The 16,603-nt window shown below is 50.7% G+C and overlaps 1 protein-coding gene across 4 annotated transcripts in view; it reads right to left on the reverse strand.

The window, feature by feature from the left end:
• The window catches only part of LOC116945589 (bile acid receptor-like), a 92,490-nt gene that overhangs the window by 34,954 nt on the left and 40,933 nt on the right, over window positions 1-16,603 (reverse strand). For all 4 annotated transcript variants that reach the window (XM_076069429.1, XM_032960047.2, XM_032960049.2 and 1 more), the window contains 3 exons: window positions 14,285-14,425; window positions 10,280-10,425; window positions 6,802-6,915 (listed from right to left, as the gene is read on the reverse strand). In XM_076069429.1, coding sequence (XP_075925544.1) covers window positions 6,802-6,915; window positions 10,280-10,425; window positions 14,285-14,425 — 401 coding nt within the window. The remainder of the gene's footprint in view (window positions 1-6,801; window positions 6,916-10,279; window positions 10,426-14,284; window positions 14,426-16,603) is intronic.

Below are 16,603 nucleotides of genomic sequence, written 5' to 3' on the forward strand. Positions count from 1 at the left end.
AGTGGTGGCGCAGTGGTTAGCGCACCGCGCTACGAACGCGACGGCGCCCGAGTTCGATTCCCGGGCCTCACGTCTAATGCATGCAGTGACATCACCAAACGGCCACGACCAGTGTGGTGAAGTATGGTCGAACAACCCTCACGACTGACGAGGCATGGGGCAAAGGCCTTCACCCAGCAGTGGATTGACAAAGGGCTGTGCGATAATAATTTTTAAATTATATGCACGCAATAGCGTGCATTGAATATCATTTGTTAATGGCTCAATCACAAGTTGCCAAGGGACAATGTGGGAACTGCATATTTGTGTAATGCCGCATTTTGAGGATGATAAGGCACACTTTGGGGGTCGCTTCTTGTATTCGACAGCCGTGCGAGTGTGTGTGACCAGATTAGTGTAACTATGTTGACAGATTAGTGCAACTGTATTGGCTACATACGGCGCGATAGAAGGTCAACGACATACATACAATGACAACGGACACAAGTTTTGGGAGCATATTACAATCCAGAGAATACGGGAAGACATGTTTATTTATTTAAAACACGTCATCCCTTTCTTTACAATTCAGCTACGAGGGAGTGAGAGAAGGAGAGATGTTTCAATCCTAAAAAAAGTCATAAAAACTCAACATTCATCAATTGCACTGCCCTAAAATAAGAAGAAGACATAAGCGGTGATGGTTTGGGGCAATTGCTCTTCTTCATTAAGTAGAGAGATCGTGACAAATGTGAATTGTCCACAACTTCACCTGTTTTATATCCCATGCAGGGCAGTGCTAATAGCGAACGTGTTGGGGTTTTGTGTGATCTATGTTCATGCACCACTGCCAACAGAGGATCACAAAGCGTGCTGTGCGAGTCCCACGCTTGATGGAATTCAACGTAAATCAGTCCGGTTGATTTGTGAACCCACGCTCATTGATTCACTCCAGTCACACGTTCACTGGCAGGCAGTAACCTCCTTGTCACTCTTCTGTCGCTACTGCCACGGCTACTGTTCCCGTGAACTTCACCCGTTGATTCCTCCACCCATGTCGAAGACTCGATTCGCCAGTGTCGATTGTTTCATCTCATGCATCACAGTGTTCAACCACCACACTGCAGGTCACAACACTCACCCACCCACTCACCACACTGCAGGTCACAACACTCACCCACCCACTCACCACACTGCAGGTCACAACACACTCACCCACCCACTCACCACCACACTGCAGGGCACAACACTCACCCACCCACTCACCACGCTGCAGGTCACAACACTCACCCACCCACTCACCACCACACTGCAGGGCACAACACTCACCCACCCACTCACCACACTGCAGGTCACAACACTCACCCACCCACTCACCACGCTGCAGGTCACAACACTCACCCACCCACTCACCACACTGCAGGTCACAACACTCACCCACCCACTCACCACACTGCAGGTCACAACACTCACCCACCCACTCACCACCACACTGCAGGGCACAACACTCACCCACCCACTCACCACACTGCAGGTCACAACACTCACCCACCCACTCACCACCACACTGCAGGGCACAACACTCACCCACCCACTCACCACGCTGCAGGTCACAACACTCACCCACCCACTCACCACACTGCAGGTCACAACACTCACCCACCCACTCACCACGCTGCAGGTCACAACACTCACCCACCCACTCACCACGCTGCAGGTCACAACACTCACCCACCCACTCACCACACTGCAGGTCACAACACTCACCCACCCACTCACCACACTGCAGGTCACAACACTCACCCACCCACTCACCACCACACTGCAGGTCACAACACTCACCCACCCACTCACCACGCTGCAGGTCACAACACTCACCCACCCACTCACCACGCTGCAGGTCACAACACTCACCCACCCACTCACCACGCTGCAGGTCACAACACTCACCCACCCACTCACCACACTGCAGGTCACAACACTCACCCACCCACTCACCACCCTGCAGGTCACAACACTCACCCACCCACTCACCACGCTGCAGGTCACAACACACTCACCCACCCACTCACCACGCTGCAGGTCACAACACTCACCCACCCACTCACCACGCTGCAGGTCACAACACTCACCCACCCACTCACCACACTGCAGGTCACAACACTCACCCACCCACTCACCACACTGCAGGTCAGAACACTCACCCATCCACTCACCACGCTGCAGGTCACAACACTCACCCACCCACTCACCACGCTGCAGGTCACAACACTCACCCACCCACTCACCACGCTGCAGGTCACAACACTCACCCACCCACTCACCACACTGCAGGTCACAACACTCACCCACCCACTCACCACACTGCAGGTCACAACACTCACCCACCCACTCACCACCACACTGCAGGTCACAACACTCACCCACCCACTCACCACGCTGCAGGTCACAACACTCACCCACCCACTCACCACGCTGCAGGTCACAACACTCACCCACCCACTCACCACGCTGCAGGTCACAACACTCACCCACCCACTCACCACACTGCAGGTCACAACACTCACCCACCCACTCACCACCCTGCAGGTCACAACACTCACCCACCCACTCACCACGCTGCAGGTCACAACACACTCACCCACCCACTCACCACGCTGCAGGTCACAACACTCACCCACCCACTCACCACGCTGCAGGTCACAACACTCACCCACCCACTCACCACACTGCAGGTCACAACACTCACCCACCCACTCACCACACTGCAGGTCAGAACACTCACCCATCCACTCACCACGCTGCAGGTCACAACACTCACCCACCCACTCACCACGCTGCAGGTCACAACACTCACCCACCCACTCACCACGCTGCAGGTCACAACACTCACCCACCCACTCACCACGCTGCAGGTCACAACACTCACCCACCCACTCACCACGCTGCAGGTCACAACACTCACCCACCCACTCACCACGCTGCAGGTCACAACACTCACCCACCCACTCACCACGCTGCAGGGCACAACACTCACCCACCCACTCACCACGCTGCAAGTCACAACACTCACCCACCCACTCACCACGCTGCAGGTCACAACACTCACCCACCCACTCACCACGCTGCAGGTCACAACACTCACCCACCCACTCACCACGCTGCAGGTCACAACACTCACCCACCCACTCACCACACTGCAGGTCACAACACTCACCCACCCACTCACCACCACACTGCAGGTCACAACACTCACCCACCCACTCACCACGCTGCAGGTCACAACACTCACCCACCCACTCACCACGCTGCAGGTCACAACACTCACCCACTCACTCACCACGCTGCAGGTCACAACACTCACCCACCCATTCACCACGCTGCAGGTCACAACACTCACCCACCCACTCACCACGCTGCAGGTCACAACACTCACCCACCCACTCACCACGCTGCAGGTCACAACACTCACCCACCCACTCACCACACTGCAGGTCACAACACTCACCCACCCACTCACCACGCTGCAGGTCACAACACACTCACCCACCCACTCACCACGCTGCAGGTCACAACACACTCACCCACCCACTCACCACGCTGCAGGTCACAACACACTCACCCACCCACTCACCACGCTGCAGGTCACAACACACTCACCCACCCACTCACCACGCTGCAGGTCACAACACTCACCCACCCATTCACCACGCTGAAGGTCACAACACTCACCCACCCACTCACCACGCTGCAGGTCACAACACTCACCCACCCACTCACCACCACACTGCAGGTCACAACACACTCACCCACCCACTCACCACGCTGCAGGTCACAACACTCACCCACCCACTCACCACACTGCAGGTCACAACACTCACCCACCCACTCACCACGCTGCAGGTCACAGCAACTCACCCACCCACTCACCACACTGCAGGTCACAACACTCACCCACCCACTCACCACGCTGCAGGTCACAACACTCACCCACCCACTCACCACGCTGCAGGTCACAACACTCACCCACCCACTCACCACACTGCAGATCACAACACTCACCCACCCACTCACCACGCTGCAGGTCACAACACACTCACCCACCCACTCACCACGCTGCAGGTCACAACACTCACCCACCCACTCACCACGCTGCAGGTCACAACACACTCACCCACCCACTCACCACGCTGCAGGTCACAACACACTCACCCACCCACTCACCACGCTGCAGGTCACAACACCATCCACCCACTCACCACCACACTGCAGGTCACAACACTCACCCACCCACTCACCACACTGCAGATCACAACACTCACCCACCCACTCACCACGCTGCAGGTCACAACACACTCACCCACCCACTCACCACGCTGCAGGTCACAACACTCACCCACCCACTCACCACCACACTGCAGGTCACAACACACTCACCCACCCACTCACCACGCTGCAGGTCACAACACTCACCCACCCACTCACCACACTGCAGGTCACAACACTCACCCACCCACTCACCACGCTGCAGGTCACAGCAACTCACCCACCCACTCACCACACTGCAGGTCACAACACTCACCCACCCACTCACCACGCTGCAGGTCACAACACTCACCCACCCACTCACCACGCTGCAGGTCACAACACTCACCCACCCACTCACCACACTGCAGATCACAACACTCACCCACCCACTCACCACGCTGCAGGTCACAACACACTCACCCACCCACTCACCACGCTGCAGGTCACAACACTCACCCACCCACTCACCACGCTGCAGGTCACAACACACTCACCCACCCACTCACCACGCTGCAGGTCACAACACACTCACCCACCCACTCACCACGCTGCAGGTCACAACACCATCCACCCACTCACCACCACACTGCAGGTCACAACACTCACCCACCCATTCACCACGCTGCAGGTCACAACACTCACCCACCCACTCACCACGCTGCAGGTCACAACACTCACCCACCCACTCACCACGCTGCAGGTCACAACACTCACCCACCCACTCACCACGCTGCAGGTCACAACACTCACCCACCCACTCACCACGCTGCAAGTCACAACACTCACCCACCCACTCACCACGCTGCAGGTCACAACACTCACCCACCCACTCACCACGCTGCAGGTCACAACACTCACCCACCCACTCACCACTCTGCAGGTCACAACACTCACCCACCCACTCACCACGCTGCAGGTCACAACACTCACCCACCCACTCACCACTCTGCAGGTCACAACACTCACCCACCCACTCACCACTCTGCAGGTCACAACACTCACCCACCCACTCACCACACTGCAGGTCACAACACTCACCCACCCACTCACCACGCTGCAGGTCACAACACTCACCCACCCACTCACCACACTGCTGGTCACAACACTCACCCACCCACTCACCACGCTGCAGGTCACAACACTCACCCACCCACTCACCACGCTGCAGGTCACAACACTCACCCACCCACTCACCACGCTGCAGGTCACAACACTCACCCACCCACTCACCACGCTGCAGGTCACAACACTCACCCACCCACTCACCACACTGCAGGTCACAACACTCACCCACCCACTCACCACGCTGCAGGTCACAACACTCACCCACCCACTCACCACGCTGCAGGTCACAACACTCACCCACCCACTCACCACGCTGCAGGTCACAACACTCACCCACCCACTCACCACACTGCAGGTCACAACACTCACCCACCCACTCACCACGCTGCAAGTCACAACACTCCTCTTTCTGCATCTCCCCCCATCCCCCCACTGCTCGGCGTTGGTGTTCCCTGCCCTCTTCTCCTCCCCCAAGCGAGTATCGCCATACTTCGAGACACGTCCAAAATATCATATATTTAATGGCGCTGTTTGTTGCTGGCCGCTTGACGTTTCGGACCAAATTGTGGGGTGGGGGTGGGGGCATGTGCCCGGCAGCTGTGCTTTCAAAACAACATATGCATGCAATCTCCTACGCGAGATGATTGTTCTGGCAGGCTCATCAACAAAGGGGAGGGGTGCGAGGACGGGGGGGGGGGCGGTGCAGGTGGTGAACACGGTGTAATAAACACCGATATGGGTCCTATGGGGGACTCAACCCCCGACACGCCTAATGTAAGCAAGCCCTGTCCCCTGTCAATCAGGCATATTGCAAATATGGTGGGGGGGGGGGCGAGGGCCCCCCCTCCTCCAACCTCAGTGACAGCAAAGAGCCCAGTCGGGGCTCCTGGCTCGCATGCATTATTGATGAGCTGAGATTTTCATTTTTTTTTGTAACAAACGTCGCGCCCACGTGCAACGTGTTCGGCCGGGCCGGCGTGATATTTGCCGTGACAATTCGTGTTCATGCGCTGCCCCAACACGGTACGTGCTGCCTCTGTGAGGTTGACTCCTCGTTTTCTGTCTCACGGCAACAGCAGCAGCACCAGCAGCGCACAAAAAAACAGCAACGGCAACAGCGGTCGTGGGAATAATTTAAATGTCTTTGTTTTTTTTTCATGTTATCAGCAGCAGTAGTAACCATGGTCAATCCGCTGCTGGATGAAGGTCCTCTCTGAGTCACCGCCACCTCTCTTTTCTGCTCTGAAATTTGTCCCCAATAGTTTGGCGACGGTTCGTTGAACTTGCTTGGTTCGCGTTGAATCAGCTTACAAATGCCACAGGGATCCAATGACTATCTGAAAGCATGAATCACAACGTGCGCAATCGTGCGTTTCAATTATATATGTATATTTTTTTGGTCCTGTAAATTAAGGAGAGAGGTTTGCATCTCAGCGATGTCACACTTACGACGAACTTCTGCAAGGTGTCGTGCGGGATTCTGTACTTGCGGTGTTCCCCCACGATCACGTCAATGAGTCTCTGCTGCTCGCCTGTCAGCGCCCACTCATCCTGATCCGCCATCTAAACACACACACGCACACACACGGGGTGACGACGTTCCTGTCTTGTCAAATTGCATGCGATTCCAAAAACAAAAACCTAAAAATGTTCAGACATTCTAGAATATATTTTTTTATATATAATGGACATGAGCAAAGACGACTGAACAAAAAGCTGAAACGTGCACAAAGACGCATGGAGAGATGCATGCGTGGAATTGCACTTAGAGACAGCATAAGCAACGTATAGAGATGGGAGAACAATGAACATTCAACGTCAATTTGACCGCTCAGAAAAATAAGTGGGCTTCGGCAGGGCACACCGCTTTGTATGGATGATGTCCAGTGGATCAGAGAAATAAACACACATCAGAGACATCATATTGACAAGTAAGAAAAGGAATGGCTTGACTTCACCAAGCCCTGCACATTGCTTTCCATTTAGCGGCACAAAAGAGAACAAAACGATAATCAGCAGCGTTATCAATTGAAATTAGATTTGAAGCTTTCGTGACTGCAAGGATTACTCTTTGGTTCTTTCGGTAAAGTCACGTAGAAAGAAAATAAACTAAGTAATAGAATACGAAGTTTCGGTTTCAACACAAGCAGTCGTCATCAGGTAGAACTAAGTTTGAGAGAGAGACAAAACACAGACACGGAGACACACAGACATACACACAGAGAGAGACACACAACATAGACACACAGAGACTGTGTGTCAATTGCTTCAATAATCAGAGAGCCGAGTTCAGCGTATTATGACTTACATATTCCCCTGGACAGAAAAGAGAATTTAGCATTTCTGCTGACATGGTGAGCAAAATTGGTCAACCACAATCATTGCTCACTCCTCAAAATTGTTCACGGTGGAGGCGTGGAGCGATGTTGCCGTCTGCTTTCACACGCACGCAGCTTGCATCCGGCATTCGGAGCCGCATTTGGCTGATTTCATCAATTGCATTTTGCAGGCAGGAGGAAATATATTAAATTTCACGACGCGCGTCTTGCCAACTGCGCTAATCTCTGCCCCCAAAGTGCCTCCTGGGCCGGCATCCGCGGCCAGTGCCTCAGGCTACAGGTCACCGTGAGTGTAAATAAATGGGCCATAATAAAGGTTATTGATGGGATGAGGCCCCCTTCCAGTGAGACCAGAGTTGTTAGGAAGTGGCCGGAGGCAGGCCATTTGTAATGACCAACACCGAGGGCCTCATCAATTACGGGACGCCGGGAAACTTGGGCCCGTGCTGAAAAATTAAAACCGTGCGTGTGAAAACACCGCACCGCCACTGCTGCCACCGCGGGGGTGGGGTCTTGTGAAGGGAAATTGTGTAGAATTATAGATCGCCGTGTGCCTGAAACCTGCCATTGCAATTTCCCCACTGCAGGGCACTGAAAGAAAATTAAACTGTTAATGTTGTGTGTGTGAGCGTGTTGTTTCGTGGTGTGTTGCGAGCGTGTGTGTGTGCGTTTGTGATTGTGTGTGCGAGCGTGTGTGTGTGCGTTTGTGATTGTGTGTGCGAGCGTGTGTGTGTGCGTTTGTGATTGTGTGTGTGTGTGAGAGGGTGTGTGCGTTTGTGATTGTGTGTGTGAGCGTGTGTGTGCGTTTGTGATTGTGTGTGTGAGTGTGTGTGTGTGCGTTTGCGATTGTGTGTGTGAGCGTGTGTGTGTGCGTTTGTGATTGTGTGTGCGAGCGTGTGTGTGTGCGTTTGTGATTGTGTGTGTGAGCGTGTGTGTGTGCGTTTGTGATTGTGTGTGCGAGCGTGTGTGTGCGTTTGTGATTGTGTGTGTGAGCGTGTGTGTGCGTTTGTGATTGTGTGTGTGTGTGAGAGGGTGTGTGTGCGTTTGTGATTGTGTGTGTGAGCGTGTGTGTGCGTTTGTGATTGTGTGTGTGAGCGTGTGTGTGTGCGTTTGCGATTGTGTGTGTGAGCGTGTGTGTGTGCGTTTGTGATTGTGTGTGTGAGCGTGTGTGTGCGTTTGTGATTGTGTGTGTGAGCGTGTGTGTGAAGTCAATGGCGGCGTAGCGGTTAGCACACTGCGCTATGAAATCGGCAGCCCAAATTCGATTTACGACCACGGCTAACATCAGTTGTGATGATTTAATCCAGTGCTGAGTCTTGCCTAGGTTGATTCAGCCCCAAATTAATACTTGGTGCAATATGTAAATTCATCAGCACTCGGGAGACAAGGGTGGCTGAGAATGTTTTTGGCCACAAAACACCCTTGTACATCCTACTGGCCTTCATAGGGGCTCAATGACAACGGGTTTTCACACGATTGGCACCCGGCAGAATATTTGTAATCACACACGTACTTACAAAGGTCCCCTGTATAGCCTACAAAGTGCGCGCCTATTGAGATTGCTACGGAACACCAGGGAGGAAGAGTGGTGAATAGGTGGTGCTGCTAACACCGACTGTACAAAAAAAATCCCCATGCATTTCTCTTGACTGTTATTTTATTTATTATGCCACCAATCAGCACTGATACGGAGAGTGGGTAAGTGGCATAATGTCAAGAATTTAAGAGAACAAACATAAGCGAAATTCAATGCAAAGAGTCACCACTGGTGAGACCATGCCTTCCTATCTGAGTCAAAAAGGACACGATTCCAGAAGCGGTCATGAAGGGAAAACATTTCTGTGGTGGGAAATCGTTAAGTTCCACAACTCTTTTTTTTTTGTAAAGAAATATGTAATATTTATTGAAATAGGTAGAATTATTACTCCAACTACTGTGGTTAAAAACACAAGTTCAATGCATTCCCCATTACTATGATGGTTAATTCATTATTTAAAGTGGTCACATCCATTTAACCAATTTGATCCTTTCGCCATTTGAATCTGCTTCCAAGAGTTGGCCTAAAATCAGCCACTTGTGGCTCTAGATACCTTTTTTTAGGTAAACCATCTTGGGTTTACCTGCAATACATCATATCATCTCTTTGGTTTGCTGAAGTGCAACTTGCTTCCCACCAATCTTTGATCACTTCCTTCTCGTGAATTTGTCGAGGGCCAGAGATATCTCTGATAATTTTGAGGTTTTCCTATCAGAATGAAATCGATCTCGTTGCTACGCACATAATTTGTAGTTCTTCACATGCATTTTAAAGATTCCGTCTGTGCTGGCTGAAAATCCAGTGAGTGACTGTGTAGAGAGGAAGATTAATCGAGTGGACCAGACCTGTTGCTTTAGCAGCAGGTCTGACAAATTAATATTCACAGCTAAAGGCGGGATGTGGGGGTGGAAGTCATCTCCATGGGTCTCAATGTGCAGAGAGTAACATCCATCTAATAGACCAGGCCTATTGTTTTACCAACAGGTTTGACGAAATAACATTCACAGGTGAAGGCAGGACGCGGGGTGTAACTCGTCTCCATGGGTCTCACCGGTTGCCTGCAGACCGAAGTACCTGGCGCGAGATTGTGGGGTCCATCGGTGGCCGAGACATCGTCCGAGAGGCCTGTCCTCGCCATCGCTCGCTTGGGATGCTTGCGCATCCGCTTGGATTGGCACTGGATGTCCGTAAGAAGACCTGTGCAACGGACAGGCAGACGCCCGTGTATTTCTCTACGCAGGAATCCGACGGGGATATTCATGACGTTGGAAGTCAAAGCAGTCTGGTTATGGGTTTTTTTTTTTTTTACAAAGTAATACACTGTAAACGTTTATAATCTATCGTCAAACATGCATATATATACTACATGGATGGTGACCAGTGATACATTGTAAGAGTGGTGTAAGCACAGAATTAATACGTCATGTTTTGGCATGTACATTCTGTCTCTGTGAAATGTGGTTAATTGAAAGGTTAGTTGATTAAATTGTAGTTTTGTGCCATTCTGTGTTTTATCCCCCCCCCACCAACAAATAAATGTTTTTGATTGTTTTATAAGCATCTAGTTATAAAATAAATACATCTCCTTTTGCAACTTTGCAGTTTTGGAAGAAGATGATGATGATGATGATGCCATCACTTCAATGTCTCTCAATCTAGACTCATGACTAATATTACATGCCCAACAACGAGTCTTTGTCAGCTCTCAAACCAATAAATAGTTTTATGTTATCCCAGAGTTAGAATTATGCCAAATTAAGCAGTCGGTAAAAAAACCCCCACAAATTTGACGCTGTTTTTGTTAGGCAATCCTTGGTAATCAGGCTGAGTTAATAAACACGTAGTAGGCCTTTCGCAACCAATATAATCAATAATAGAGGTTATATGTTTCGTGTTAGATCGCGAAAATATAAATGCGTCGTTAAACCGACCACCACCCAACACAGCCAATTTGTGAGGTTTGTTACGTAACTAAAACGTGCCAATTTGCTACTAGTACAGCGCGCGGAACAGCACGACACAGAAACACGTCTCTGCAGCAGCGCAGACGCGACTCCTTATGCAGTCTTGATGAAGTTGCTGTACTGCCAAAATGATTTTGTCACTTTCAAAATTGCCTTCGTGGTGTCTGCGTATTGCTGGATTTGTTTTGTATTGGTATGCATATCAATGAACGGCTTTGTTTGCACTTGGAAACATGGCTCACGTGCAAACGCAATATTGAAGGATGAAGTGATGATGTGTCGTGAAACCAAATGAAATGTGACCGCTTGCCCAGAAATCCAATTTACAACAGTTGGAACAAAATGTAATGGCTAAATGCTGTAATTGTGGCCCAGCATGATGCATGTACATGGAAGGGTATAATATACCAGTGCAGTATACTATGCCAAGTAAGGTAAATACTAAAATTCGTGTAATAGATTTTTGTTAATAAGCAAGCAACACTTATCGTTGTGAGCGTATCTGTGTGCACTGAGTGAGCTGTTTTAGGAATCCTGCAACCTGAGATCCTGGCCACGACTAATATTAGTGGCAAGTGATATCTAAATCAATCCTGCGCCTACTGTAGATCAACTCAGCCTTAAATGAGTACATGGTATGGTGGGTCAGTTTCCGGGGAGACAAAGGCGGCAAGGCACACCACCCTCTAGCAGGTGCTCGCTAACAGCACTGGCTCGAACGGTGTCTTAGGCTAACCTAAAGGTCTTCGTGTTTATTTAGCGCGGTGCGTGTGGTGTGTCCGTGTGTGGGAATTAAGTAACATGAATGGTAGCCAAGTCGTGACTACGCATTAACATTGTGCACCGCTGAAACGATTCAGGGTCCAAGAGAGACACGCATGCACACACACACACATGCACCCATACACAACAAAGAGAAAGACTCCCCTTATAGCCGACACAGGCTGTTTTGGCAAGTGCTCTCAGTGCGCACGTATTAATGCCGGCATGGCACACAAGGGGGTGGTGTAACCAATCCCAACGTCAAACCACCGCCTTTGTCGCGCAAGGGTGGCGCTGTCTAGGGGAAGCCCCGCAACCAGTTCTGATATTCGCCGTTGATGTTGGCTGTGAGCGAGAATCGAACTTGGGTGCCCGGTCTCGTTGTTCAGTCCATTAACCTCTACACTATAGACACAACTCCCACGTATAGCCTTAACAGACATTTGGGACAAGTGCTGTGAGCGAGCACCTATGAAGGCCAGCATGGCACAGAAGGGGGTGGGTGGCCAGCACTATGCCCGGGCCACCTTTGGCGATGTTTGCACACCACACCAGGTCCTAATCTGAGGCCGAGTCCACTTCGGATAGGCCCAGGACCTGTTCACATTGTCATCGGTGGCGTTAGCCGTGAGCGGGAATCGAACTAAGGGTCAGCGGGTTCGGAGGACAATGCACTAACCACGACGCGACCACTCCCCACTAAGCTACTCGTACATTCAAGTGGCAGACCTGACTACAAAGCCACGCACACACACGCACACACGGGGGCAGAGCAAGAAACCCCACCCTCCAGGGTCTGAAAGATTCATGTTAATGCTGATGTTGTATTCATGAGGCAACAGATATCAGCAGCTCCATGAAATATTAATGCGTTTCTCAGCGCGGCTGCAATTTGAGTTTCGATTGTGTGAATGGAAGGAAATAAATAGATTCCTCGGCATTGATAATTCATGGCGACGCAAACCGCTCCATTGTCTTCGTTACGGCAGTGGACAACCGCTAAAGTAATTGGGCATTTCACCGGTATTAGCTTCAGACTGGTGCAGTGGCGTGTCGGGCGATTGGCATGGGCCTTGATTCAATTAATGACAATGGGCCCTCTGTCCAATGTCTTGCCCTGCCCCTACTCCCCCAAACCTCTTCCTCGCCTGGGACCTGAGATTCTACAGCTCGTAGGCCCCGGTGCAGTTGCACCGCCTGCACATTCGACAGCTAGGCTACTGGAATCGTGATAGTGTGTGTGTCCAGTCTTAGCTGAGAAAACAAGATGATAGAGTTCTTAATGTACTTGAAATTATGGTTGTAACGATGATTATAGCTCAATTTGATTCAAAGATCAATCTTTCCTCTGCTGTGTCTTCCTTATTCGGTAAAATGATGAAGTGACTATTTTTAATCGTCTGTCTTGTTCTGTCTCCTTTGTTCTATTAAAACGTTTTTTTTTAACCAGCACACGATTAATGCAAACAATACCTACAAATCGTACGTTGTAATGTCTCCGTTGTGCAATATCATGCATGTATCGTGAACACAAATGGGTTTGGGCAGGGCACATCACGAGAGGGCACGGTGGCCCGTGGATGAGACGAGTGACAGAATGGCAGCCAAAGGGTTGCGAACACAACGGAGAGACAATGACCAACGGAGAGATGGAGTGAGATGGATTGAGCAACCGCAAGGCCATGTGGGTCGCTTGGCTTGGCATGCCATATTAGAAATGCACTCGTTCTGGCATGGCCTTAGGGGTGGGGACCAGTGTGGCGGCCTCCAAGGACACAATGTCGTGCAGGGTGCCACATAAAATACACGGGGTACACAAACAACCTTAATTCGCTGTCACCAGATTTTACAGACGCGCCGTAATCATTAACACATACACACAGAGTCACATGACGAATGACAAAGACAAGTGACGGGTTATTATAGAAGGATTACTTGTCAAGGGGCGCTAAATTCTCTGTTTACCCAGGGTGCAATTGACAATAAGGCCAGAGCTGTATATGTTAAATACGGCCGTACACGTGCTCACATGCATACATACATATTGTTATGCTCTGAGACACATTGCAGTGAACTGATCGAGAAAAAAACTCATTTTATCTTGCGGTCCTATAATCCGTGACGCTCATCGTCTGTTGCCCCAATCGATCTACGGAATGCCCTGTTATCCACAAACGCACTGGCGGATTCTTCCTAGACCGGGATCCAGACGATGAGCTAAAACAAGGTGAGCAATATCTGGCTGGATAAGAGTGACAGCACCTCCGATTCGCACGCACGTACGGCGCGAAAGATGGTCAAAACGCATGCACACAGCTGCGAGTACGTACACTCTGCCAGCATGCCGACTTCCCGGCACTTCCTGAGCCGGCACTGCTGGCACTTGCGTCGCATGTACATGTCCATCTCGCACGCCCCGCCGTTCTTGCACACGTAGCTCGCCTTCTTGGTGATGCTCCTACGGAAGAAGCCTGCGGGCACGCACACGCGAAATCGTTGGGTGTCAGTCGCGTGAATCGAGCGGCGCGCGAGCTCACGCGAAATTTCGGACTGCTTTTTTGTGTTTTTTGTTTGTTGTCCTTCCCCCCACCCCCACCCACACCCCCACCACGACCCGCCGGATCTCCGATTAGCACGTTCGGTTACGTATGGTGCGAAAGGAGTTCGACGTGCATACGTACGGACGCGCGGCGACGTGCGCGTCGCTTCGCTGTCCGGCGAAGGCGATTTGAGTTGAGACTTAATTCCGAATGAAACTGCGCCTTTGACATCGTAACGCTGCGCGAGACTGTGACGACAAAGCAATCCTGTGTGCGTGTAAGAAGTCGCCACCATGAACGTTCACGTCTTATCGTGATGTAGTCATGGAATTCATACGTTCAATCATCGCATTTGTTTAGACTTTTGGGTCACAATTAGTAAATGTACTCCAGCAATAAATAGGTGTTTTAGTGTGCAGGTTGCGTAACGTTTTAATGAATTCCATATCGCCACAAATGCACATGTGGCATTGCATTTGATTGCATGCGTCGCTTAAAATTCACCGTCCGGAGGGAAGCTCACGAAAGCGACGGCGGTGAATTAAATCAATCGCAATTCATTCGCGTTAGAAAACAGCGGCGAAATCAATGCGAAAAGCGTGCATCAATTAGCGTGCTTGAAAAAGGAGCCCTTTTTGCAGCGACGGCGGGAAAAGTGGGTCGAGGAGTGAACGTGAAGAGAAACAAAAAATGAAAAGTCAAACCAACGCGGCTATGTGAGTGCCCCCTGGTTTCTTTGATCGCAGTGCCACGGCTGGAGGGAAGGGTGGTGGGGGGGAAGGGTGGTGGGGGGAAGGGTGGTGGGGGGGAAGGGTGGTGGGAGGGGGTAGCAGCACCGCACGCGGAAGGGCACTTCGCTACCTGACCCCCGGACACCAGCTGTAATCCCCACGAAAAGCCACGGAACCCACTTGGGAAATACTGTACAAAGCCTGGCGTTGTCGACCCAGGTCCCCAGCAGAGCCACCCCCCCCTGCCCCAACACGCGCTCGCCACGCCCGGAGTGCAAGGCCGATCTCATTAGCGCCCGCTCGCCCGTGCCAGAGCGCTTGTCCCAAAACGAACGGAAGGGAGAGAAGGAAAAACAAAAATGGGGAGCATTGTATCGCTCTGGTGTGTACGCGTATGCCCTGTAAGAGTTATTACGCCGTATGAGCCGGGCACTGCAAAACTCATTACCTTTCCATCAGCGTCATTTACAATTTATAAGCTACCAATAGAAATGGTGTAATTTACTTACGAATCAATTTATTTTTTCGACTTTCCATGTTTTTTTATTAAACAGATTTGAAGCGTTAATAAAACATTATAATAACAGCAACACACTTCATCATTCGGCAACAATGGCCTTATTTTCATGAAAAAGTAACACTTTTTTACCGACATGTTGTGAATAATGTTCAATGTTATTTTATATATGTGTGGGTTGGTCATTAATGTGGCCATAAAACCACGACATTACGTTATCACGCTGCCAGGGAGTGCTTTGAGACCACTTCTGTGAACACGTGGACAGAGCCGCCTACAACTTTGTCGCTTCACTATTAAAAGTTTGTGCGCAAACTCAAAGCAACGGCAGGAGCTGCGATTGCACACAGATTGTATAAAACAAGCCACACAGTTTAATGAAACTAAACACTTGATTCATTAAGTGCGCTTAAGGTGGCACATGCGACGTGCTTGAAAAGTCAGTAATTTATCAAGATTAGGACCATCGTCATTCTGGCTTGAATGTGGTTTCAGCTCGAAGTTATAAAATTGGGTTATCATAGCCGTGGATGTATAGCCTTGGCCCAGCCACCAACGACTGCAGACACACACGCACACAAAAAAAGACCCCGTCACGTCCAATTAGTTTTGTTAATGAGAATTAACAACATTGTGTTGACACCCGTGCAATGAGCACATGTAGCAGCGCATGTGAGAAGGTGTTCCCTCCGAGTGTGCAGATAAATTGGTCACCGTAAGCGATCTAAAAAGTAGTTATTTAACACCTTTTGCACCAGCCTATTGTCTAAAGTGCTGTTTCTTTGTTTTGCAAGAGTTCCGAATGGATGCTTCATCTCATGACAATACACCGGTACACCAATAGCACAAGTGGAATATCAT

The sequence above is a fragment of the Petromyzon marinus genome, chromosome 24, assembly GCF_048934315.1.
Source record: "Petromyzon marinus isolate PM22_M1 ecotype Great Lakes invasive population chromosome 24, UKy_Petmar_22M1.pri1.0, whole genome shotgun sequence".
In the NCBI taxonomy this organism is placed as follows: Eukaryota; Metazoa; Chordata; class Hyperoartia; order Petromyzontiformes; family Petromyzontidae; genus Petromyzon; species Petromyzon marinus.